Raw genomic sequence first — 23,573 nt, 5'->3', positions numbered from 1 at the left:
CATGTACCTGTCAAGTCAGTCCATAAAAAAAAAAAAAAGAATAGTCATTTTACTTTCTGTACTATCTGTTAAATACTTTTATGTCACTTTTTAAGTCACTTTAATGAACTTTTTGGAGGAGTATGCATACTACAGCCCAGCATTAAATGACTGCACTGTGTTGAGGACGTGTCTCATTGCACTGACTGAGGGTGAGTGAAGAGGTCTGAGGGCACCGAAAGCACTGTCACTTCAGTCTGGTTTGCAGCTGCAGAGCCAGGTCTGTGATCTCATTCAGATTCCTGTTGGACTCTTCCAATGTGCTACCTTCTGTAAGAAACATGCAATTTTACCAATATATCAATTTGGTTGGAGACTGGTAAAGACAGAAATTTTGAATAACATAACCTAAATGTATTTGTTTTGTAAACACATACCTGGAAAGCATAGCCTTTATTTGTTAAATATGCATTAAATATATAAAAATGCAAAGGTAAAAAGCCAATATAATGGACTGTAAAATTTATTTTTTCTTAGCAGCTCTAGTCTTAGCAGCTCTACTGGTACTTGTGCAGTGTTTTTAAATCTGTTTAAATGTCTCAGTGCAATATGCTTGGTCAAAGGTTGCTTCATTGCCCTGCCCAATATCCAATATACTGGACCCTATATGCAACAGACAGGCCACTAATCATCACACATTAGATGTGAGTTGAATTTTTCTTTTGCTGTGGGTCATACCTGGATGAGTGAGGGATTACACAGACATACATCCAAAGTACACTACACACTAGTAGGTTACTTTTATCACTCAAACATGGCATGAGTTGTACAAGGCAGGCAGTCTGTACCACTTCCACAGAATGAGCGCCAGTAACAGACACAAAACTTCAGACAGTCCTCCATCGTTTTTCTCATCAGCACATGCGCACACACACTGGACTCTATTCTATATGAACTGCTTATTGAAGTTTAGCTATTGCACACATGTTTAGTTACGGCGACACTTATAATGCACAGTGCAACATGAGCTGCACTTGAAAGCACATTTTTGCTGATTAAATTTGTAATGGGCATCAAAACGCACAAAAAAGGGCACAAAATCACACTTAGGAAGTGATATTGTGTTACTAAGCCTTAAAGATTTTCTCCTGCATATACATATTGCCAGTTTCTAAAGATTCAACAGCAGATTGTTCCTGAACAAGTTTGTCCACGTCTTTCGCGTTTCAGCAAATTACAATGAACATTCACTTTAGAGACACTAGAGGGCGCAACACAATAACCTAATAATATACTACTTTGAAATTGTGCATTTATAAGTGCTTGTATTTATAAATGTCACATTTGCGACAAGATTTGTATTTAATACTATTTAGTATAAGTTAATATTATTCCAGTATCACCTTTCTATCAGTGCATTATAATTTCTGAAATATAATTCTCACCGTTCAATAGTTTTTTTGCTTTCTTTTAAAGTTGTAGCAAAAAAATGTTAAGTCAAATCTATGTGTTGCACGTTAAAGAAAGTGTTTTATTCAATTAAAGTGGTGGTTTTATAAAATGTGGCGCTGCAACAAAGTACAAACACATATGGTACAGACAGTAGACTCATCATCGATAAATACTCCAGAGAACATTATACTTGGTGTCTTTGGTCTACAACACCCTGTCAAAACAACTGAAAAAAGCTCTATGTGCATGGAAGCTTTTATCGTGTCAATACACAGTGCTGCTACTTGCCTTTTCTCACAGCAGAGCATGTTTTACAAAGTGTTACGCATTATAAAATGTAATGGCTGGTTATGTTTGAGAGTTCAAACATGTGGAAACAATGAAAGGCAATGCGTCTAAGCACCAGGCACTAGAGTGAGGCACTTAAGCACCTGTAACTCAGGTTAAGCATCATGAAGTTTGGCACATGACAGTTGCACTGCTTCTTGTAAAGCATAGAAATAGTTGCACATATCATTAAAACATAACGTTATAATCACCTGTCAAATACAAATATAAAGCAACAAAATGTAAATCATCATTTCATCTGATCATTTCTAATTTAAACAGTGTGGCCGATAGTAGTTTGTGCACTGACCCCATCATCTCTTCATCTTTGCTTCATTGGGGCATTTATAGATCACTGCAGATACCCCATGAAAGGGGAAGGGAAGTTCTGACTGGGAAACCACACTTTGGCTCCTGACAAAAATGTTTGTCTTTCTTTTAGCATGTCAACTAAAAGGACATGTAATATTCACAATTTCATGCAGTCCAGTGGTTATAATGTTATGCATGATTGGTCTACATAGTCAAATGAATGCATAGCTACAAGAATTTTGTACTCTCCACCTGTGTAAAATAAAGATGACATTCATTCTCTTAATGTTCTATATACAAGAGTTACTGTTATATAAGCCCTTAAATGCATCAGTATCCATTTGTTGGTTTTAACAACACAGAAATCACGGCCAAGGCTCAAGTCACATTTTCTACCATGTAGCCCTTTGCATGTCAACACCTATGTTCACACTGCTGGGAAAAGTGCTGAAAATTCAAAGGAATAAATACAAAAGTATTTTGCTTTTTTGGTTGAAAACTGAATTTTTTCTGTTTTAGGTACGTAAGTTATAGAGCTTGTCTGTAGTTTGGTTAATGGGAATTCAAAGCTAGTAATTGCAAAGAACTCAGCTGTGGCAATGTTCATATTTTTGTAATGTTTTCAAGGCTTCTGCACAAAACAAGCAAAACATAAAATTTGTTTCTATTGTGTAGCCCTTTTAAACTGGCTCTTAACAGAAAGTGCTGCAGAAAGAGGCCCAGACCTGAAGGTTCAACTCTCACAAGAAAAAAAAAAAATCTCCTATTTATATAGATGCACTGTGACACTTTTCTGGTGATAGGGTCCACCATCTGCTTAGCTCTATCCATGGAGATTTAATTGCTTTGCCTGGCATGTTCCACGGTATGGCATTAAACTATCCATCTTGCATTTATTCAGTTATAGGGTTTTAAGAGCAAAATTACTTTGCATGACTTCTTACTGTGAACAGGCTCTCCTCTCGACAAATCTGACCTGTAACTTTACCAGATGGAGTCACCTTGTCTACGTGGAACTTTCTATGCAAAGCAATAACTTAATGGAGACAGGCAGGTGGCATACCCTCTACAAGAACAATTACACAGTGCACATTAATGTTGACTAGTGAAGTCAGATCTGAGGCCACATTTAAAGTTAGTGTGACTCTAGCTTGGTTGTCTGTGGTTGAGGCAATATAAAGCCAGTATTAAGTGATCCCAGAACAAGTCCATGAGTTAAGGGCTGCTATGATGTGGAGGGATCAGATGTGGAAATGTCCTTCCTCTTCTTGTTGGTTTTTGGCTTCCCACGGCACGGTTTGCTCACACAACACAAGATGCATGGAGAAGCAAGCACCAAGAGAGGAGACGTCACCATCACCACTATGCAGATGCCCACCAGGATGCCCACCACCTGAGGGGAAAAAGCAACATTAAGTAAACCAGAAGCATCTAAAATAGAAATCCTTAGAAATCCTTATTTTGTTTTTCATGAGTTTATTATTATTCCCCCCCTCATATGATAGCATTTTTGGCCCACTCAACATTGCTGAAGGGTATGAAATCGATTGGCCCAACAAAAATTTTTATGAAACAGGCATGTTGAAAATGCCCTTCCTGACCTGACTTAACAGCTCTGCCTGGAATCTGACCCCTATGGCAAATGACAAAGGTAAATGTTGGAGTAGGCCTACAAAATTCAGAACAGTGAATGAGCCCCATGAGACGAGTCTAAAATTGAATTGAAGGACGGCCTATAACGAACAGGGAATTGGCTATATCGGATTGAAATTCCGACACCACTTTGACTGCGATTTAATTTCAACTAACTAGTCCTAAGTTTTTGGAACGACTGCGCTCTAGACACACTGAAATTCAATAATAAGCCAACTTTTTTATACCCCTTACGATTTTAGTGTGGAGCGCAATCAAAGAACAACCTAATTTTCTGTATGATGGCGGCTCATGGTCATATGCATGTGGCCCCGTAATGCAGGGGCGGTCAAGATGAAGGCACATCGCAATACTGGGACGGTCGTGATGCAGGGGCGGTCATGATGCAGGGGCGGTCATGATGCAGGGGCGGTCAAGATGTAGGCATCTTGCGATACAGGGATGGTCATGATGCAGGGGCGGTCGTGATACAGGGACAGTCGCAATAAAGGCGGTCACATTAGAGGCAGCTGTGATAAAAGCTGTCGCAATTTTAGGGATACCAGTAGTTGCGATGCAGGTTATTCATAGGTAGTCACTACAAAAACGACTGCACTTCAGGGGTAACCTCGATACAGGGGCAATTATGTGGGAGGAATGTGCACACAGGCAAGGATCATCATCACTCATCATCATCACCATGACATTAATTGGCTCTCCCTGTGCATCGTTCTTCCTCAGTGTCTTCTTTTTTTCCCCCACCACTTGAAACGCATTTTTCACCCCCTGAACATGCACGAAAAGTCTCACATGGGGGCATAGAATTGACCGGTCTGGCAAAAAATTCAATAAAATTGCCGTTGTCAGACCATTTGACTCAAAACGGTTCAACAGCGCCACCTAGAAATTCAAAATTTTGAAATTAATTGGGAAATGACACACATATTACGCCATATTTCAAGACAAGCAAAAAATCCAATCATTGCACTGCTCTATGACAGACAGGAAGTAGCCATACTGGATTGAAAATTCATAAAATTTTTCACTGCGTGTTTTCAAAACGTATCTAATCCTAGGTTTTTGGTCCAAATGAGCTCAGCTCATGCCCCATCTAAACACGTGTTTTATAAAACATCCACGTTTTATGAAAACACATGCATAAATAAAACTGAGCACTATAGCATCCCCTACCATAGAAATGAAACGTCAACAATATCAGATTCCTAATAAATTTGGGAAATAAATTAGGCGCATAACAAGAACCAAAAAATGTATTATGGATATGGAACATTTTTCATGGTTGGCAAGCAGGGGTGCAATGACACCTAAAAAAAAAAAAAAAAAACACGCTCCAAATGTTACCATAGATGCAGAATCTGACGATAAACAGAACAAAGACAAAAGCACATGACCACTCAACACAATAGCGCCCCCGTGATACACATAAAACACACAACATTGTCCAAATTGGCCTGAAACTTGGGGAAATAACTGTGGGCCTAACAATATGGAAAAAAGTCAATTACAACAAATCTGTTTTATGCACACGGTTGCTGGTTCAAACTCATGGACACCACCAGTAGAAAACGATAGCCTCACTGCACTATAGAAATGCCACATCTACACATGTTGACAATCAATAACCATCCATGTTTTGGGGGAATTAATTGCGTTTTTTTGTGTAGCAAGCTGTCAAAAAATGACTTCACTTCCTGTTTCTTTGATTCCTGGTTACATCCACATAAGCACCCCCTATAGCACACATAAAAAATCCAACACTGTCAGAAAAGCACAAAACTTGGCCAATGCATTCCTCATCTCAGACCATGCAAAAAAAGTTAATTAGACCATAGCTATATTATACAACACCCGTATAAAGCAATGACCACACTACACCATAGAAATGCTGTTAAGGAGGATGGATAGGGCACGCTGGGGAGAGTGCCATCATCGCCGCTTGTGGCTTTAATTTTAGATACTTTTTTGATTGATAATACATTTATTTTTGTGTTTCTTTGTTTAGTTTAGAAGTTTACTTGTCACAAGCCAGGGTGGGTCTGCAGGCACTGAGGAGGGCATATGTTATTTTAGTTTATTTATTCTTTTTTTTTTTTTTTTTTTTTTACCAGGAACAAAGGCTGAAGGCTCACCACTGTCTACGTTTACTGAATAACCCAGCTGTTGTTAATATGTTGCTTTTATCAAGTTGATAAAGAAACATTCCAACCATGAATATCCAAGCAGATAAATATAACCTAGTGCATTGAGAACATTAAGCGTTTTGACTGGCCTTAATTCCTACATGGACACTGCTGCAAATAGATGCAACATTTCAAAACAGCCCTGTGCAAATGGAAAGAATGCAGTTTGGGCCATTTTTATTGTACACAAAACACTATTACGAGGCAGCAGGAATGTGAGATTAGCTGGATTAGTTTGGCTTAATGTCTGATAAGAGACTGCTTCTGTACACAGTAACAAAACAGAAGCCAGTTTATATCACTGTTATTGTTTTATCTAGAAAGCCTCTATATAAGCAAGTGGGAGCAGATGTTACCTTTTTAAATAAGGTTAAATGCCTCAGAGGACATTTTATTGCAATGTCTTTACTGTATTTTGTCACTGGTTTATTGAGTTCTGCTGCGACATGGTCTAAAATCTTTTCCAGTTGTTGTGGTCAGTGAAGTTTGCCTCTAATCATGGACCATAAAATAAGTCAGAAAATATGAGAGTCCCACCTGTGTCCTGTTCCACATCACAGAAGCTCGGGAGTGCCCCAGTTTGTTTCTGCAGGGGCCTTTGTCATAGTGCCTCAGAAAGATATCTCCCTGCAATGACCAAAAAACATGAATTATCAATTTATCTACATTTATGTGTGAAATTTTAATCATGCACAGTTGGTCAAATTGAAAAACAAAACAAAAATATTAATGATCCACAGAATATTATCCCAAATCCCAAATATTATCCAAAATGTTGAAAAAATGCCAGCAACTCAAAAGGTAACATTGCACACATAACCATAAAGTCGACAGTTCAAACCCCACTTTCCAGGGCTTGGTTCGTTTTACAGTATGCATGTATAAAACATTTGGACTGTGGCAAATGGCAAATGTGAGCATCAAAGCAGAGTGTCGAATTGTGGGTAACTGCCGTCAAGTTATTGTACTTTTATTTAAAACACAGAACTCCCACTCACATCCAGGTTGTGTAGACAGTACCAGCAGAAGGTGTGTTTACAGCTTTTGCAGAGCATCTGAGCACATCCCTGGTTCCTCTCGATGTAAATGCCACACATGGGACACTGTTTGATGGGCGAGTCACTGTCAGAGCGACTTCTTTAAGAAAAGACAAGAAAACAAATATAGTACTTAGCCCTTATGTGAACAGCAAATATGGCTATGGATGCCTCTACAGTTCAGTGGCAATGTGTAAAAGCTTTATTTTTAGCAGAAGGTCAAAGCTAAATTTGAACTGGGTTATGTGCATGGAGAGGCAGATATTCTTGAATTACAATGCACAGTTATACAAGTGAAGACAAATGTGTGTTTCCTCTCCAGCTATTATGTGGCATTTGTATAACTACGCTAACCAATCAATGAGGCTACAAATATGGAACCATAAAAGGCCTTATATATGATGAGTATTAGCTATGTTTTAAAGGGAAACAAACCTAGTCTGAAGCATAGTCAATTCTGGTTCTAGTTTAGTGCCAGTTTACTTCTGAGTTTTAGACCTGGTTTAGTTTCAGTTTGTCCTGGATCCTTTGGGTTAAATGTACACTGTGTAAATTTTCAGGAGAATAGTCTACCATCTGCTTGTATGGCATGCAACATATATACTTCCAGGGATTTTTCTTCTAGAAATTATTGAATTGTATTGAATAAATACAAAATAGATACATTTAGTATTATACTAGGGAACATTTCAGACATCTTCATGGAGACATGCAAATAGCAGACCCCCCAACCAGAAAAGTGAGTGTTTTAAGGTTTTATATGGACTTGTATTTGTTTTAGTTTTTTTGTTTGTTTTTTTCTTCTTGTATTGTATTTTAAACAGGGCGCCCATGAAAAAGAGAGCCCAAGTGCTCTCATTGGGTTCCCCTGTATAAATAAAGATAAATAAAATAAAAAATAATAGACCTAATTCATCATCAGTAATGTAAACTTCAAAGCAAACATGCAATAATAGCTCCCACATTAATATTATTAAACAGTTCTTAGATTAACAACCATCTCTGTCAGTTATTAGTCCATGAAAAGCCAATTGCAAAACACCTTCTTATGTCTCTGACATCATTTGGCTAAAAACAGTTGTTGTCTGTTATTGACTGTTAGTTTGTGCGTAGTCCACATTGGAGCTGATTACAAGTGTTATATAAGCTAATGATTAAAACAAGGTCTAAAAATACTGTACAAACAAATGTTGACCTAGTTTTACTGTCAGCACCACTTACAAACGTGACTATATTTACAAGAAAACATAACAAAGCTGCCCCAATCTACTGCCCTATAATTCATCGCAAACAGATAGTAATCAATAGTATAAAACAATTTTATATTCTGATGCACCACACACTCTTTATTTAATACATTTATTCTACAACACCATGCAATATATAAAAGACATAGTAAGTACATGAAACTGATTATAATATTGTGTAAACCATAGACCGTATACAGTCTATGAGCTTAAGATACATCTTATTGGTAAAGCTTATGTAGTTTTACTGTAATAATATGAACATTTGATTTAAATGATTTGTTGTTGCTTTCTACAAGTTTTATTTGACAAAAGCTATGTTCTATACATAGACTCTATTTCCTGTGTATAAAGGTTTAAAATATAAAGCAATAACAATTAGGCTACAAGAGCATTCACATTAAAATAAATGCATTCAACACATCTTATAGTAATGTTAGTAAAGGACATTGTTGAAGTTGGTCAACTAGCACAGAATAAAAAGTGTTAGTGCAGACTTGTGAAGGTGCTATGTAGGTCAACCACAACAGCAAAGGAGTAAGTGAGAGTGACTGATTCAGTGGTAATAGTGGAAGTGGCAACAGTTCTAAATGTTTTTTTTTTTTAAGAAAGAACGGGTTTAAACTTTGCAATCATATGCAACCCAGTTATTGTTTAAATTGTACTTCCTTTAAATTGTCTCAGTGCAATGTGTAAATAACGTCAAATTGCTTCTCTTCTCCAGATTGAAGTGTTTTGGTCTGACCTGCTTTCGTTTCCGCTGAGGGGTAAAATCATGGGTTGCTGCTCAGGACAGGTATGTTTGTCCCCCCATGCCTCTCGACACCCAGAGCAGAAGACAGTGTGGCAAGTGGGGCAGGACACAGCTGTCGGATGCCCTTCTGCTGAGAGCTGCACACTGCACACAGACTGGCATTCAAGCACAGGGCACCAGGCTCTGCTGGGGTCCAACTTCACCTCTGCACAAACAGAATACTGATTAAGATACTGTTTTTATCAGCTTCTATGCCACATCTCTATTGCGACATAGTCCTATCCTTATAATATTGTCTTTCTACTTGAGTTTTTAGTTTTGTTTTATTTACTGTACTGTGTGTGATTTGAGAATTTATATATATATATATATATATAACACATACAGATTTAGATATTTATTATATATAGTGCAACGGTAAACATTTGCTCTGTTTATAATTTGTTGACTAGCAATTTGCATACAGTCTTCAACACCCTCTGTTACATATAACCAGCTACACATCACATATTTTTCTGAGGAAAAGGAAAAAGAGAAAATAGCCCAGGCTTGTGAAACTCAGCACTTCGATACTTTGTGCACTGCCTGCAGCTAACATGTGACAAGAAAAACCCAATGCATGACCTTTTTTTTTTCCACAAACAAAATTCCTACCTTTTTCAAATCTCAGTCTTTGATAGAGCTTGGCTTGAGCTACTCCAGCTAAAGCTACAATCTGGAAAAATACATACAAAAAAAAACACAATTAGAAGAGGTTTTATTTTGAGCCACTACCAATGTAAGAATTAGTATAGTAAACTGATTACAATAACCAGATCCAACAGTGAAAATAACTCCAAATCTACTACAGTCAAAAAGCAATGAAAACGTCATAAATAATAGTCGAGCTGTCCTTACCAAAAACTGCTGCTATAACTATTCATGGTACTGCTATTCAACTACTAATAACTCAGACTGATGAATGTTTGACAAGTTGTCACTTATCAGTCTTGAACTAATAATAATATAACCGATCAAACATAAACACGTAGAAAAGGAACTTTAAAGGAGGGTTTCCAGCTGTTTGTGAAATAGCAGTAAAAGTTTTTCAGTTTTCACAAGAGGGTTTCCCTGTATATCCTGCAAACAAGCAAACTGAGGCAGGCCATGAATTTCCAGAGTATAAAAATTAAAGTGATTTATACCAAACATTCCAAGTTGTAACACTAAAGAGTTTTAAAGAATAGTTTTACCATTAACAACCACCATTTGTTTTTGTTTTTTTGTTTGTTCAAAACATACAGCTACAACAAAAGATTAGCCAAAGAAAGTTTCAACTCTGGATACATGTAAATATATCAATTCAAAAAAGATATTATCCCATACACTAATACACATTTACATTTTTTGCAACATTCAGAGCAAAAAAAAGAAAAATTAAAGAGACGTGACAGTTGTTTTTTGGATGGCCTAAAAATTACAACGCAAATGATTTGTTTGTTAAATGAGGGCAGCAAAGAATGTATCTGTTGAGAAAACTGAACTCTTTTAATATAAACAGAAATATTCTCAACAACTTTTATTGTTCTTTTATCGAGAGTCTGCTCACTTTTTCTTTCATTTGCTGGTTTCAGTCTCTGTCCTTGAAGGATAGGAACAAACATTGTTAAAACCTGCTCAAAAATTACAGGGGTTAAACAGAGGGAGCTGCATTCTCTGTGGGAGGAGCGGGTGCTGAGCAAAGCCAAGTGTCTCCTGGCTCAGCCCCTCCATCCTCTGGCTCCTGACTTCTTCATGATGCTTTCAGGACGTCGCTTTTATGCTCCAATAAGGAAAACAAATCGTTTTTCAAATTCTTTTGTGCCCTCAGCGATTAAATTGCTAAATTCCAAGGGTAGGGGTTCTTGAAGTTTTGCACTGTTGTTTTTATGTATATTGTTCCTATATTGTGCTTGGACTGACACACTGTGTGTTTTGCGTGTATGTTGAATTGCTCGGAGTATGCTGCAAATGAATAGCCCTCTGGGGTCAATAAAGTTTTCTGAATCTGAATCTGATAGGTTTTTCTCATATGACAAAATAATATGACATTAAACCATGAAGAATTTCCTTAACAATCATACTAAGGCAGTGCCTAAATTACCAGTGTATAAAAGTGAAACTGTTAAGCCCACACATTAGTATGACACATTCAAAACATGACGATTTCTTACTGCATTTAGGGTAAAACACTGAAAGGAATATACCAGAAAATTATTTTTTTCTTAGGCATAAAAGGCAAACATCCTGTTCCTTATAAAAAAACAAAACAAAAACATATGTCCAAAAATTAAACCTAAATTTCTTATAAACATCATACATCATTAAATGTAAAAATGCATGTGCACACATAGTATTATGTATAAGGCTGTTATCCACCAACTATGACCAGGAAAATAAAATTTGATCAATTGCTAAATCTATTTTCGTAAAATATTATACAAATAAATTATAAGTAAAGTCAATTAGATGTACTGTATTGTAAACAACAAAGATTGTGGCCCTGATTTGCGGCAGGCTGATGGCCTGACCATGACATACTCTTTGTGGAGTTGCCTCACATCTGACCGAGTTTAAAGCAGGACATACCTCAGAGTCCAGCAGCACGCCTGTCTTTTGGCAGCTCATATCGGGGCAGGTTATAGGTGCCCCTCCACCCTCAAAAATGGCCAGCTTAACATACTGCTGCAAGCACTGTGCACAACAAAGTAAAAAAAATTTTTTATTAAAAAAAAAAGGATTAAAACAGATTGTGAAAATGGGGCAAAGCATTTTGTCTATTCATCATATGTCATATCATGGTTTGATTGTGACATATAAAATGGTAGGGGAAGTGTGCAGTATTACAAAAAGGCAGTTTCTAGGAACAGAAAATAAAATGCCATATTTTAGCAAGAAAATCATGTTTTTCACAAATAAACATGTATGCGTTGACTCAGGTTATGTATCATGACTTAGAGGCCGTTCACACTGCCACATGTTTTCACAAATCTGCAATGTTTTGATATCAGATTGGCCTCTCTTTTACACTGCAACAAGGTACGTGTTCAATCGATCTGCACTTACACCATTCGACTACTGTGCAGCACCATTTCAGCAATCCATAATTTGTGATTATGCACTGGCAGAATAATAGACCGATTAGGTTCATTAGGTCTTCAGATAGTTTTTTATGAACAGACCTCTGTTTTAACAGACATAAAACTGCAGTACAATTGCAATAATAATAATAATAATAATAATAATAATAATAATAATAATAATAATAATAATAATAATATATTATTGAGATGACGTAATCTTGCTTCGCACCACCCCCTCAATTAGACGAAAAAAAAACCACTAGGCATTTACTGGAGAGACTGCGCAAGTCTCAAGCTGAGCAGTAGGATACAACTCCAATCAGAATTAATTTCCCAACAATCTATTTTAAGAAAACAGAAGTGTTTGTGAAGAAGCCCAGCACAAGTCATTTTGCTGGACATGTTTTGTTTTTTTTACAAAATTTTCCAAAAGCAATCTTTTGTGTTTCTTCACTAAACTGCCCACATACAATGACTTTAACTCCGGACAAACTATATTATCGCTAACTGTTCTGTGTAAAAATGCTAAAGAAAAAAAAATTGTTGGTTTATTATTACAACATTTTCTTTAGATTGTAGGAAATTGTTTAGTGAGGTTTATGTTACGAGTGAAATGCTATTTTTTCATAATAATTTATTTGTCGAACTGGTTCAGGTTTAGGTTAGTTAGTTAGTTAGTTAGTTAGTTAGTTGATGTGTTAGCAGTAAAAGCACATAAGAATGGCTAAAACAAGAATAAAAACAATGCTTTGGGTATGTTTTGAACCACCAAATTTGGGAACCATTCAATATTAGATGTTTTTCACACGTTACCACAACAACTGGAAGGGGCAGCAAAATGGAGCCATAATAGAGACATGAAATGGGTTAAGATAGTATTAAAAAATGTGAAATAAAAATGAAATTAAAATGTATTGATGATGGGCGATATAGCTGTTGCAGTATCGGTATCAGCGGATCAGCCTTTTTTTTTGCAATATTAGTATATTGTCTGATAATGATACTCATGAATTAAATAAATTTGTGATCTTTACTTCATCTTTTTAAATCATATTTTCTCTTTATAATAATAATTTGTGGGCTTTAGGATTTTAAAAGCTAAATATTGGTATCAGCAAATATCGGTTATCGGCCACAGCAGCAGGCCAAAAATGGGATATCGGTATTGGCTCAAAGAATTCCATATCAGCCCATCCTTCAAAGGTACACTGTAAATGTGTTGTACTTACCGCTGTACAGAAAATGCAGTTGCAGTTCAGCAGTTCCCTCATGGCTGCTGAGGGCTGCTCCACCAGGCAGAGTTTGCAGAAAACCTCACAAGATTTCCTCTCAGGGCCAGCTCGCATCTCTGGGCTAGCTTGCATCTCTAGGCTAGCTTGCCTGGTTGGAGTAGGACTCCTGGTGGCCATGTTTGAGTCAAGATTAGAGTTCCCAAGGAAAAGAAGATGCCACTCCTAGCCCTTCTGCAGCAGAGAAAATGGCTGTGCCATTCTGTTGCTCCTGGACCCTTAAATAGGACAGACAATTAGTAAAAAGCACTCATTCTGGGCCAACTAAGCCAGATTTTAACAAGCACAGAAAGTTTGCCCATAATGGGTGCACTGCAAATAATCCTTGTGATTCCAGCAGCTTTTGTATATATGTGGTGCACTCAGATGACCTCACAATGTGATTGCCTCCTGACTGGAATAATGGTTTTGACACCACTCAAACATTAAGATGTGTGACAATGGAACAACATAAGAATTGTTTTTTGTTTTGTTTTTTTATTAGGAAGGTCACCATGCAAGCTATGCATTTACAGACTCAACAATAACAGACAGTTGTATAGCTTTTGGTAAACAAATTAAAAGATTATGATTGTGACAGTGTGTTCCAACCCCAAAAGGCATGAGAAGTAAAAAAGTATATAATCTTGTGAGTGAATCCTCCTGGTAAAGTGGCAAGAGTCATGCAACTGCTAAGCCAAACAAACACTCTGCAACCACAGTAGCAATAAAAAAAAAATGCTCTTATGTGTGTTGGGTATGGGAGAAGACATCACAGCAATGAAATCACATCAGTGGTTAAGTTAAGACTTCATGCCTTGTTCTTATGCAATGGATTCAAAGTAACACATGTAACTCAGGGACAGTGGATTGTCTGTTGTTCTGTGCCCACTAAGATTTCTGCACAGTCACAGTCTGATCCAATGCAATTCTTTCCGTTAGGCAGAGCCAGACGAATACAGCTGCAGTCAGCAAGCCACAGCACATACAGAGCATATAGGAAAATAATAGGGTTGAAGTTGAGGATTTACAGTGTGGAGACTAATGAAAGGCCTTCTGCAATATTGTAAGCAAAGGCACTGATGACTTACTAGTACAAATGGGACACTTTCCATTGAATGCTGTTCAAATGTAGTTATTTTGTAGTTTGAAAAAAATGATGCCCTAAACAAGGTTGCCTACAATGCTTGGTAAAAAGATTTAAAAAAACAAAAACAAAAAACAAAACTTTGGTTTGGGTTTCAGTGCAGTAAAAAAAGAAAAGAAATAGATAGAAAACTTCATCATGGGAGATAAAATGGAAAACTATCTTTACCCAGTGATGAGAAACCTGTCTGGTTGAACAGAAGCCCACTCTGTAAAATTGGGCTGGGGCACAAACTGTGGTGTATGGTTTTAGCACTGTAAAGTATTAATAAAGCCATTCTGTCTCGTTCAACTTAAGAACCATCACATGGATTCCTATAGTAGTCCTCTTTATACAAAAAGGTACAATCTCTATAGAAAAAGGTGAATTATTTTACAAATTAAAACATGTGTCAAATGCTTGTTGCATGTTAGAATCATTACTATAACTGCAATACCTCAGAAATGTGGATCATGTGCAGACTGCATGTCTAGGTAGCATGCATACACAGTCTACGCAGCATGAATACATACAGTCTAGGTAGAATGCATACACACTGTCTACGCAGCATGAATACATACAGTCTAGGTAGAATGCATACACACTGTCTACGCAGCATGAATACATACAGTCTAGGTAGAATGCATGCATACAGTCTACGTAGGTGCATGAGACAGGTGAAAATCTCGTTAGCGCATTTGCTGTCTGTTATTCTGAAAAGGGCTGCAAACTCGAGACAGGCAGAGCAAGGTAGAACGTGTGTGGGCTTACCTTGCGTGGGCATTCACCACAAGCTGTCTGTCTGAAGGAGCAGGGGGACTATCCTTGTCTTACATCCAAATCCGCATTGCACTCACGTGTGCTTTTAGTGCTCGTTTAAACCGCTTCAAACTAGTGTCAGTGTAAATACGTCGATTGTCGTTGTCTGGTGTGCAAAGATTAACTCAAATCCTGGACAAAAACATGTTAAAACGTTGGTCTTTCCGCTCCTTGGTGCGTGGACGATCCCTGCTCTCCTCGTTAATGCGTGTTGTTTCCATCCAGGAAGAAGTGTGTGCTACAGTGAGAGGCACAGGGTGGGATCTCCTGCTCGCGACTGCTCCTACTGGCTGCTCCACTGCACTGCTGCTAAAAGGGCGAGTGCACATTTATTTAGCCTATATTTATCAACAGTATGGGACACTGAGTAGGCTCCCCCTGGGCCTCTATTGCTCTAGTGCTCAAGGCCTGCTCCTGTGCTGCCAGGATGATGCCTCTATGCTGTCCTTCAGTGCAGCTCTCTCAAGCCATTAGTAGGATTTGTTGATATCAGCCACTTCAGTTATGTTCCGGTGGTACATCTATTGCAGGGGCTTGTCCTCCCATGATGGTCCCCCCAGCACCTCCTCCTCTGCGCTCCACTAAGACGTTTCGGTGTCACAATCACTGAAAACACGCTGGTCTGAGTGCTTACGTCCTGAACCACAAAAGGGAAGTGAAGTTATGAGGTGGCAGAGTACAGGTATAAAACACATTCTGGACAGAAAATAACTCATTTGAAATATACAGCGGCAGAAAGAGTAATGAAAATATGTACATAAATATCTTACAAGGCAGATTTACTCAACTATACGTAGACCTAAGTACTTGTTCAAAGTAAGCATGATTAAAGCAAAACACTATTACTAACCTATTACTTTTTAACACAATGTTAATAGCACTTCATCACTTTTAAGGAAAACCTGATCAATGAAATTGTCTAAGGTGAATGAATTAGTTTTAAACCATAATGAGTATAATCTCTGAGATGTGTCCAATCAGAACAGGGTGTGTGCAGGTAGTAAGGAGCACATAATGGGACGGTTTGGACTGTGCTCAGTTTGCCTGAGATCCAGAATACAGACACGTGTAAAACTACAGCCAGGTATGATTCTGGATTTGCCAGGCAAGTACGCAGTATGAGTATAAATTAAACACATTAACTACATGGCTAGAATTATAGCCTACTCCAGGTATACCCAAAGTCCCGCCCGGGGGCCAATTGCGGCCCGGGTACAAATTTCCACTGGCCCACAGCCTCTGGAATAAAAATAATTATGTGTGGCCCGTCTACACTGTTGACCAGTGTAAAATACACATGTTCAAGCTCACTGAGTTTATCGCCAATTGGATAAAGACAGGTTTAAAGAAATTTGAACCTTTGCTAAGAAAATGTTGAATTTGTTTGGTTATATTTGTATAAGAAGACGTTCTTGGTTATGAACTTTAACAAGAAATGTGCGAGGACAAGTCTAACTAACTCTCACCTGTGTGACATTTTGTGCATCAAAACCACCGTCTTTGAGCCAGACCTGGTTTATTTACTACAGTCCAGACCTCAGTTTCACCCTTCACATTAGTGCAGGTTATTTGTTCGCCTTCTGAGGTTCTAAAATCTCAATGACTTTATTTTATTGTGATTATCAAAACCACAGTTTAAATGTTAAAAAAATAATAATAATTAAATATATATATATATATATATATATATATATATATATATATATATATATATATATATATATATATATATATATATATATATATATATATATACACCCCTGGCCTACTCTATATTAAAAGTACAAATCTACTAATAAAAAAGGATAAAATATACTAAATCTTTAATTCATTTCATGCAAATATAATGACAGAGACATTTGCACTGTAGCCTGGTTAAAGCAGGAGAAAACACTGAAAAACATTTTATTATAATGTATTTAACTACTCGTGACATTGTATGTATGAGAACAGCCAAAAAAAAAAGTCTACAATAACGTGCAAAACTGTAACATTGTAAATGTAAGTTCTGTGTATTTTTTGCTTTTATTACTTATGATTTTACCATTTCATAGTTCTGATTAGTTCTGATTAGCCTGTTTATTGTATAAAGCTTACTTAAATGTGTGTTGTTGTGAAAGCTGTATGAGCTGGGCATTTTGTTTTGGCGCTGTGTTGTGGGTGCGTCATATCTTATGCACAGGTGAGGCTAAGGATAAAACGTGTTGTTGAATGTCAGCCTTGTCCCCATTTATCGCTCATGTTTTTTTCTTTGTTTTGTTAGCAGATCTGTGGCGGAAATTCCTGGCGCACGCGCATAGTAGTATTGCAGAGGCGTGTGGAACTTTTGTTCTGTGGGCTATTTATTTTGCGGACGTTGAGTCGCTTGTCATTCTTCACTGCTCCCTGGACGATGGCAAACAAGGACAAGCTCTGCTTAAACAAAGTGAATGATCCACATGAACATAATCAGGTAAGATTTTTTTCATGTCTAATCTGAACAATGATGCTGACAGCAATCCGGCGCCCGCAAGCGTGCCGCCAAATCAAGTTTCTTTTTCAAAAGAGTAAAACAACAACAACAAAAACGCGTTTTGCTATAGACTGCATATACAACGTAAAACCTATCCAAAATGAGTGTGTAGCCTGCATTGCTTTGCGGCGTCTATTACATGGACTGAGATCGGTCCATGTAATAGGCTCCAGTCATCGGACCTGCCCCTGATAAAATCAGGTCCTCGTGTAAATCCTTTGCTATTAGATCAACATGCTTTGAAATGAAAATGTTTTGAAATAGGCTAAGGTTAAGAAAGTAATGGATAAGTTAAGATTGATCCCCAGGAAATGTAAGTCAATGCAATGTGCATTGAAACCCATCGTGTGTGTATTGTGTGTGGGCTTGTGTGGGAAAGTCAGGGAGTTTGGGGGGTTTCTACAATGTCAGGCACTGCCTCTGTGTAGCCTGTACAACTGTCATTTCTAAGATGCTTGTGGTTTTGGTAAACATTTTTGCACTGGGTTTTTGCACTACTGAACTATGGATTTATGTGGGCCCTCTTTGTGTTTTCTCTGTTCTACAGCTTGTGGGTTTTAAGGCCTTCAGTATGTCCACACTTATGCGAGCTATGCACATGATGGTACAGAAGAGCTGTCAGAAGGCCTGTCAGCTGCTATGCTGTTCTATAGACAATCTACTGTGTGACAGACTCACTATATGTCCAGGTAACATACCTTATTCATTTGATTTTCATGCTATCTCCATTTTACCTTGCTATTTTTCACATCTTAAGTCTGTCCAGTTAAATTATATATACGTTTCGCTTTCCTGAGGCAAAAAATGCAATATTTAGTTTTGAACTGTTAATTTACTCTGAAACCCATGGATATAAAACCTCTAACTCTCTTAAAATATTGAACTGTTATGTATTGAACTGTATTCATGATCTCGGCTTCTTTTTCTCACTCAAGGTAAAAAAGAGGAGGGACAGAGAGAGGAATCGCCTGTAGCAGGTAATTATAAGGCACAAAAGATGCAATTATGTCTGATCATTATTTTCAGTGACTTCTGCTTGAGGGATTTTGCCCACAGTAGTGTTACATCATTATGGAAAAGTTACTTCCTTTTCTAAAAATCTTTTTATTTTCTCTTCTTCTTTTCACTGTCATTTAGCAGCCTGGAGTCCACCATCAACCATTTTGATTCTCAACATCAACAACTCTACTCTGATTGACTGCGTAATCGGAAATGAGCCCTGCCCTCCCACTGTGGCAGAAAAGCAGCCACTGATGCAAGGAACAATCCACAATGTGCATGGTTAGTAAGACTATTTAAATAGTCATCTTAAACTATTCAATGAAGTACCACTACCACCAGATACAATTACCATTCATTTAAATAAGCCTAAATCTTTGACAACCTTTATTGTTTGCAAGTGTATTTGATTGTATTGTAGTAGTATATTCTTTAGAAGAGATTGTTTGTATTGCGTGTCTGTTATACTTTGTTGTTTTTGAAACAGATCCAAGAACATGCAGCCCACCAAGTATCCAAATCAGCAGCTCTCATCTCAGCTGCGTCATCATTGGAGACAACAACTACATGCAAGTGGAGCAGACTGTGCCAAGTGAAGAAGAAACTGTGGAAGATCATGAAGATGGCAGCTAAACTGGTCATGAAATATCGTGGAGATAGGCAGGACTTAACAATTTTGTTATACATTGTTTGTAGTGAAGTTATCTTTATAGCATAATAATAATAATAATAATTATTATTATTATTATTATTATTTCAGTGACATGTGATTGACTAGGGGGTGATATGTATTTATTATTTATTTATTTGTACAATAAGGAAGTATTGGATTTTTGTCAGGAGACTCATTTTGTTGAGCTAAAGCAATGATATAACATAGTACTAGATTTGTGGAGTCAGCCCATGAAAGAGTATGTACAATATGTATATGTTTACAACACTTAATCACATTGTTGTGGTAACAAAGATAAGTTTTGGCCTATGGTCATTTACTGTAAAGTACTATTATATTTTGTACTATTATATTCTTAGCCTTTTAGTGTACATAAAAAACAGTTACCTCAAAAGCTTTTAACTGAACTAAAGGAGCAGTTGACTGTCAGTTTGCAGCTGGGTCTGTAGAGGGCAGCACTTTTCTTTCTCGTTTGTCCCCAAGTTATTTTTGTGCTATGAGATTTTTACAACTTTAACAAATATTTATTAAGTAAGTAAGCATTGTTTCTAGAAATTATTTCCACTGCAATATTATGTTTACTAGTGAATAAATGGTATTTCATTTTCTATTCTTAATATGCACACAATAATAAAAAAGCATGGTATAAATGATGGTTATTTTTTCTTCTTCTTTTTCCCTTCTTTCTTTCCATCCTTTTTCTTGCCCTTTTTGTCCTCCTCTGCTTTCTTATAAATGCCAAGACCTTTGCGGACCATGCATCCACGCCAAAATGCCTGTATCTGCAATGTCAGAGTGCCAAGTATTAATGTAATCATTTCAAATAGTGATGATTCTTTCAGTCATTATTACCTTAGTAGCAGCCTTAACCAGATGTTGTTCTTGTCGCAGTTTCTCCTGCTCCTCCTTGTCCTCCATAACAACTTGTTCCATGACTCTGTACTGTACACAAACCAAACAAAAGTATAATTAATTACACAAATAATAAATTGACTGCAAAAATGCTGATAAAATACAATTGATATTTGACTTGAGATATTGTTGCTAAAACATTAAACGTATTGTGTTAATTTTTGGTTATTTATTTATTTACCTTCCTTCTCATTTCCATAAGTCGGTCCAGGTTCAAGGTGATTTTGCAGCACACATCATTAAGCTGTTGTGCCTTAGCCTGTCGCATTATTCCTATGCGCTCCTCCCAGACATTCCACTGCTGTTTCATCTCCTGGTTTATGAAAAATAATGTTACAACTAAAACATTGTTCAGTATAGAGAGTATTTTCACTTTTTTACTCTTAGTTTTACTCTTCTCTTCATTGTCTTCTCTTCAGTACAATTTTGACTGCTCTAACCACCTCTAGTCTTGGATATAGTCATAAAGGTGTTGTCTAATGTTAATAGGAGACACTACAGGCAAAACTTTTTATTTTTTTATTTTTTTTGTTTTTTGGTCAGTTTGGTCTTTTAGCATTAAAGCTTTCACGTGGAAACAACAAAATTGTCCACTTTGCACTGATACATGTTTTAATATTTAATTTTATCAACTTGCAGCCAAAGATTATATGGGACACAGTAACTTCAAAGGCAGTTTTCTCAAAATGCATTCCCCCCATAGGGACAGAAGGTTCAGCCGTTAAAGTAGCACCTGCATACCTCAAAACTGAAGCAAAATGTGAATTTGTAGGCAGTCAGATCTAATTTACTCAAGTACTAAATTACATATCCAAAATCTGTTCTCTATTTTTTTTTAGTAATATGTCTAATATGTTAACAAAAAGAATCAATACATTTAAACCTGGTTCTTTCCATGTTTCTGTTTTGACCATCCCAAAAACGGTCAGTTATAGCTGTTTTTACACATGAAATACCTTATTTTTTATGAAAACATTACATGATGAAAAAGTTTATGTGAGTAAACTACAACAGAAGTTACCAGATACAGATACCACTATGTTTAAGATTTTTTCCTATTCACCTGCAGTGTCTCATCTTAATTAAGTTGAATGTAGTCAAAATATTGTTAACCTTTTGTTGATTTTGAAGAAATGTAATTGATACATTGTGAGAGTGTCGTTCCTTCTCCATCCGTTCTTTCACCAGCTATGACAAATTTAAATAACAAAGATTATAACCATGTTATTCAAAATATAAATCAGTGCTTTTAAAAAAACTCTTAAAGAAAGACACACCATAATCTGTTTTTTTAGCATTTGCTCTTTATCACTGGCCTCCTTTTGTAACATTTGTAGTTTGTCTTCCTTGTCACTTTTTATCATTTGGTTCTTTTCATTTTGGTCTTCCTGTTGACCTTCCAGTATTGCATATTCATTTTCAAGTCTCTGAACAACATAAAACATTTTTGATATGAAGTCAATGAAATTACAATTATACTTCAAAGAACAGTCACTTAAGAAAATTACAAATTTGAAATATGTTTGGTACTGGAGTGCTCTGTTTTACTAGATTATATAGCCTTCTTTCTGTAAAACTAAAAAGAACCGCAAAGTAAATACTGCACTTAATTAGGTACACTATTTCCAATGACCGACACATTTACATGCAGTTTCATACCTCAAAAAGTGTGCGTTTTTTTTCTAGTTCCTCTTCCAGCTTTGTGCAAAATGCCTGTTTCTCTCTGAAGTCTGCCTTTGTCATTCTACTACAGAAACTGCATTAGTTTTTATTTATTTGCCACAGTACAGTAACCTGAATGTAAGGTTACTTTTACTTTCTTATGTGCTCAGCCATCATTTGTTTCCTTTGTTCTTCGTCCTCCATTTTATTTAACAAAGAGGTAAAAGACTGGTTTTCCTCCAGCTCCTCACGGAATGTTCCCATAAGTTCTGATAGAGCGTGACTATAAAACATAAACACAAGGAATGAGGTGGGAAAGATAAGTAAGAGTTTAAAGGGAAGGTTTAAACTGTATGTAAGATTTTGATTAAAAATAGTATAAACTTGACCTTTCTGTGACCCCAGATAAAATGTAGATATGTTCAAATCAAATATAGCTGCTACTAATAACAATTATAATGATGATTTATTCTTAATTGCAAAAACTTGGGACATGATGTCTCAGCAAGAAGAATACTTACACAAGTCTCTCATGTGAGTTGGGCTGGCTGTTTCAGTGCTGAAATCTATTGGGTTAAAACCTAAAAGGACTCTGCGTGCAGTCAATCATTAATCAGAGCTAGTGCAGCCACTGTAGCTTAGTGAGTGAATTCTGAACCATTTGATCTTTCACAAGTGTGTGTTCTTTATATGCAGGTTAAGGAATTGGTAACTCTAGTTCAGTTGTGATTGTAATAGAGTGCAGGCTACATACGCTACATACAGTTTCTTAAAGATATGTATAAGAGTTCAAGTTACAAATAAGTAACATTTCAAGAATACAATAGTGTCCATTTTACTAAAGATTAACACGGTCTGAGTGTCTATATACTTACCAATCTTGGATCAGTTTGTTCAGAGTGACTTTTTCATGAGGGCTGCGTGGATTCTTGTCCAAGTCTACAGTGAAAGAAACTGCTAATAATGCAAGCTGAGTCTGAAGGTCCTCCAGTACAGCGGACACTCTCAGACTCCTAGACAGCTGCATCCTGAAAAGCAGAAACAAAACTTTTTCAGTGACAAGTACTGAATAATTACTAATATGTTTAAAATAAACTTAAATTGGCTGGGTTGGCTGCTAGGTCTAGTTTAGTGTAACCAACTAGCTAGCCTCAAAACAAATACGAATCGAAAAAAACAACAAAACAAAACAAAACAAAACAAAACATAAAAGCTTTAGAAAGCATTGCAATGTTATCGATAAAGATTTACTAACAAATAACACATAAACAAAAACAGAATTTGATGAAGCCAAACGTTATTTACCTCGCGTTATCCTCACTCATTTTAGTGAAGAATTTACCATGGGACGAGATCCTTTGCATGTTGCTATGGCGACCAATGGACCAATTGGCTCTGTGCTCACCAGTTCCGTCCAATCAGGAGGGCAGTCGCTCCGACCATTTCCGGTCTAATGTAATATCTACGAGGTTTTTGTCAAGTGGCGCTAAAATCAACATATACTACGGGTGGCTGGCACTGACAACGTGGGAAACACATTAACGATGTAGGTCATAGAAG

At 36.9% G+C, this 23,573-nt stretch overlaps 3 protein-coding genes across 4 annotated transcripts; 1 reads left to right on the top strand and 2 right to left on the bottom strand.

The window, feature by feature from the left end:
* Window positions 1-1,484: 1,484 nt before the first annotated feature.
* On the bottom strand, window positions 1,485-15,540 carry rnf144b (ring finger protein 144B). Its single transcript, XM_033981612.2, has 8 exons — window positions 15,208-15,540; window positions 13,272-13,549; window positions 11,549-11,653; window positions 9,596-9,656; window positions 8,933-9,146; window positions 6,902-7,040; window positions 6,441-6,530; window positions 1,485-3,463 (listed from the first exon to the last, which is right to left on the bottom strand). Exons 2-8 carry the CDS (start codon window positions 13,449-13,451, stop codon window positions 3,296-3,298), a joined length of 957 nt encoding a protein of 318 aa, XP_033837503.1. The 5' UTR covers window positions 13,452-13,549; window positions 15,208-15,540; the 3' UTR covers window positions 1,485-3,295.
* Window positions 15,541-17,645: 2,105 nt separating this feature from the next.
* On the top strand, window positions 17,646-19,426 carry si:dkey-29h14.10 (uncharacterized). 2 transcript variants are annotated; one of them, XM_055227781.1, is made up of 5 exons: window positions 17,646-17,707; window positions 18,315-18,456; window positions 18,703-18,744; window positions 18,908-19,048; window positions 19,254-19,426. In XM_055227781.1, exons 1-5 carry the CDS (start codon window positions 17,648-17,650, stop codon window positions 19,397-19,399), a joined length of 531 nt encoding a protein of 176 aa, XP_055083756.1. In that variant the 5' UTR covers window positions 17,646-17,647; the 3' UTR covers window positions 19,400-19,426. The 2 variants fall into 2 exon arrangements, with proteins under 2 accessions (XP_055083756.1, XP_055083755.1); XM_055227780.1 differs by having other exon boundaries at window positions 18,905-19,048.
* Window positions 19,427-19,490: 64 nt separating this feature from the next.
* On the bottom strand, window positions 19,491-23,357 carry LOC129456896 (dynein regulatory complex protein 9-like). The gene is made up of 9 exons (XM_055227779.1): window positions 23,319-23,357; window positions 22,889-23,041; window positions 22,168-22,296; window positions 22,011-22,095; window positions 21,629-21,778; window positions 21,465-21,539; window positions 20,533-20,664; window positions 20,292-20,381; window positions 19,491-20,221 (listed from the first exon to the last, which is right to left on the bottom strand). Exons 1-9 carry the CDS (start codon window positions 23,336-23,338, stop codon window positions 20,096-20,098), a joined length of 960 nt encoding a protein of 319 aa, XP_055083754.1. The 5' UTR covers window positions 23,339-23,357; the 3' UTR covers window positions 19,491-20,095.
* Between the last annotated feature and the right edge of the window lie 216 nt (window positions 23,358-23,573).

The sequence above is a fragment of the Periophthalmus magnuspinnatus genome, chromosome 16, assembly GCF_009829125.3.
Source record: "Periophthalmus magnuspinnatus isolate fPerMag1 chromosome 16, fPerMag1.2.pri, whole genome shotgun sequence".
Classification (NCBI taxonomy): domain Eukaryota; kingdom Metazoa; phylum Chordata; class Actinopteri; order Gobiiformes; family Gobiidae; genus Periophthalmus; species Periophthalmus magnuspinnatus.
This window is presented reverse-complemented; position numbering and strand designations above follow the sequence as displayed.

Bases quoted from the DNA above. Each gene is read 5' to 3' on its own strand.
- si:dkey-29h14.10 (XM_055227780.1), top strand. From the start codon at position 17,648: ATGGCAAACAAGGACAAGCTCTGCTTAAACAAAGTGAATGATCCACAT. The intron at 18,457-18,702 runs GTAACATACCTT...TTCTCACTCAAG, and splicing joins CAGACTCACTATATGTCCAG to GTAAAAAAGAGGAGGGACAG. The intron at 19,049-19,253 runs GTTAGTAAGACT...TTTTTGAAACAG, and splicing joins AACAATCCACAATGTGCATG to ATCCAAGAACATGCAGCCCA.
- LOC129456896 (XM_055227779.1), bottom strand. From the start codon at position 23,338: ATGAGTGAGGATAACGCGAG. The intron at 21,779-22,010 runs GTATGAAACTGC...TATGTTGTTCAG, and splicing joins AAAAACGCACACTTTTTGAG to AGACTTGAAAATGAATATGC. The intron at 20,665-21,464 runs GTTAACAATATT...TTCATAAACCAG, and splicing joins TTCTTCAAAATCAACAAAAG to GAGATGAAACAGCAGTGGAA.
- rnf144b (XM_033981612.2), bottom strand. From the start codon at position 13,451: ATGGCCACCAGGAGTCCTACTCCAACCAGGCAAGCTAGCCTAGAGATG. The intron at 11,654-13,271 runs GTAAGTACAACA...TGTTGTGCACAG, and splicing joins ACTGCATTTTCTGTACAGCG to TGCTTGCAGCAGTATGTTAA. The intron at 7,041-8,932 runs GTCAGACCAAAA...CTTTTCTTAAAG, and splicing joins CTCAGCGGAAACGAAAGCAG to AAGTCGCTCTGACAGTGACT.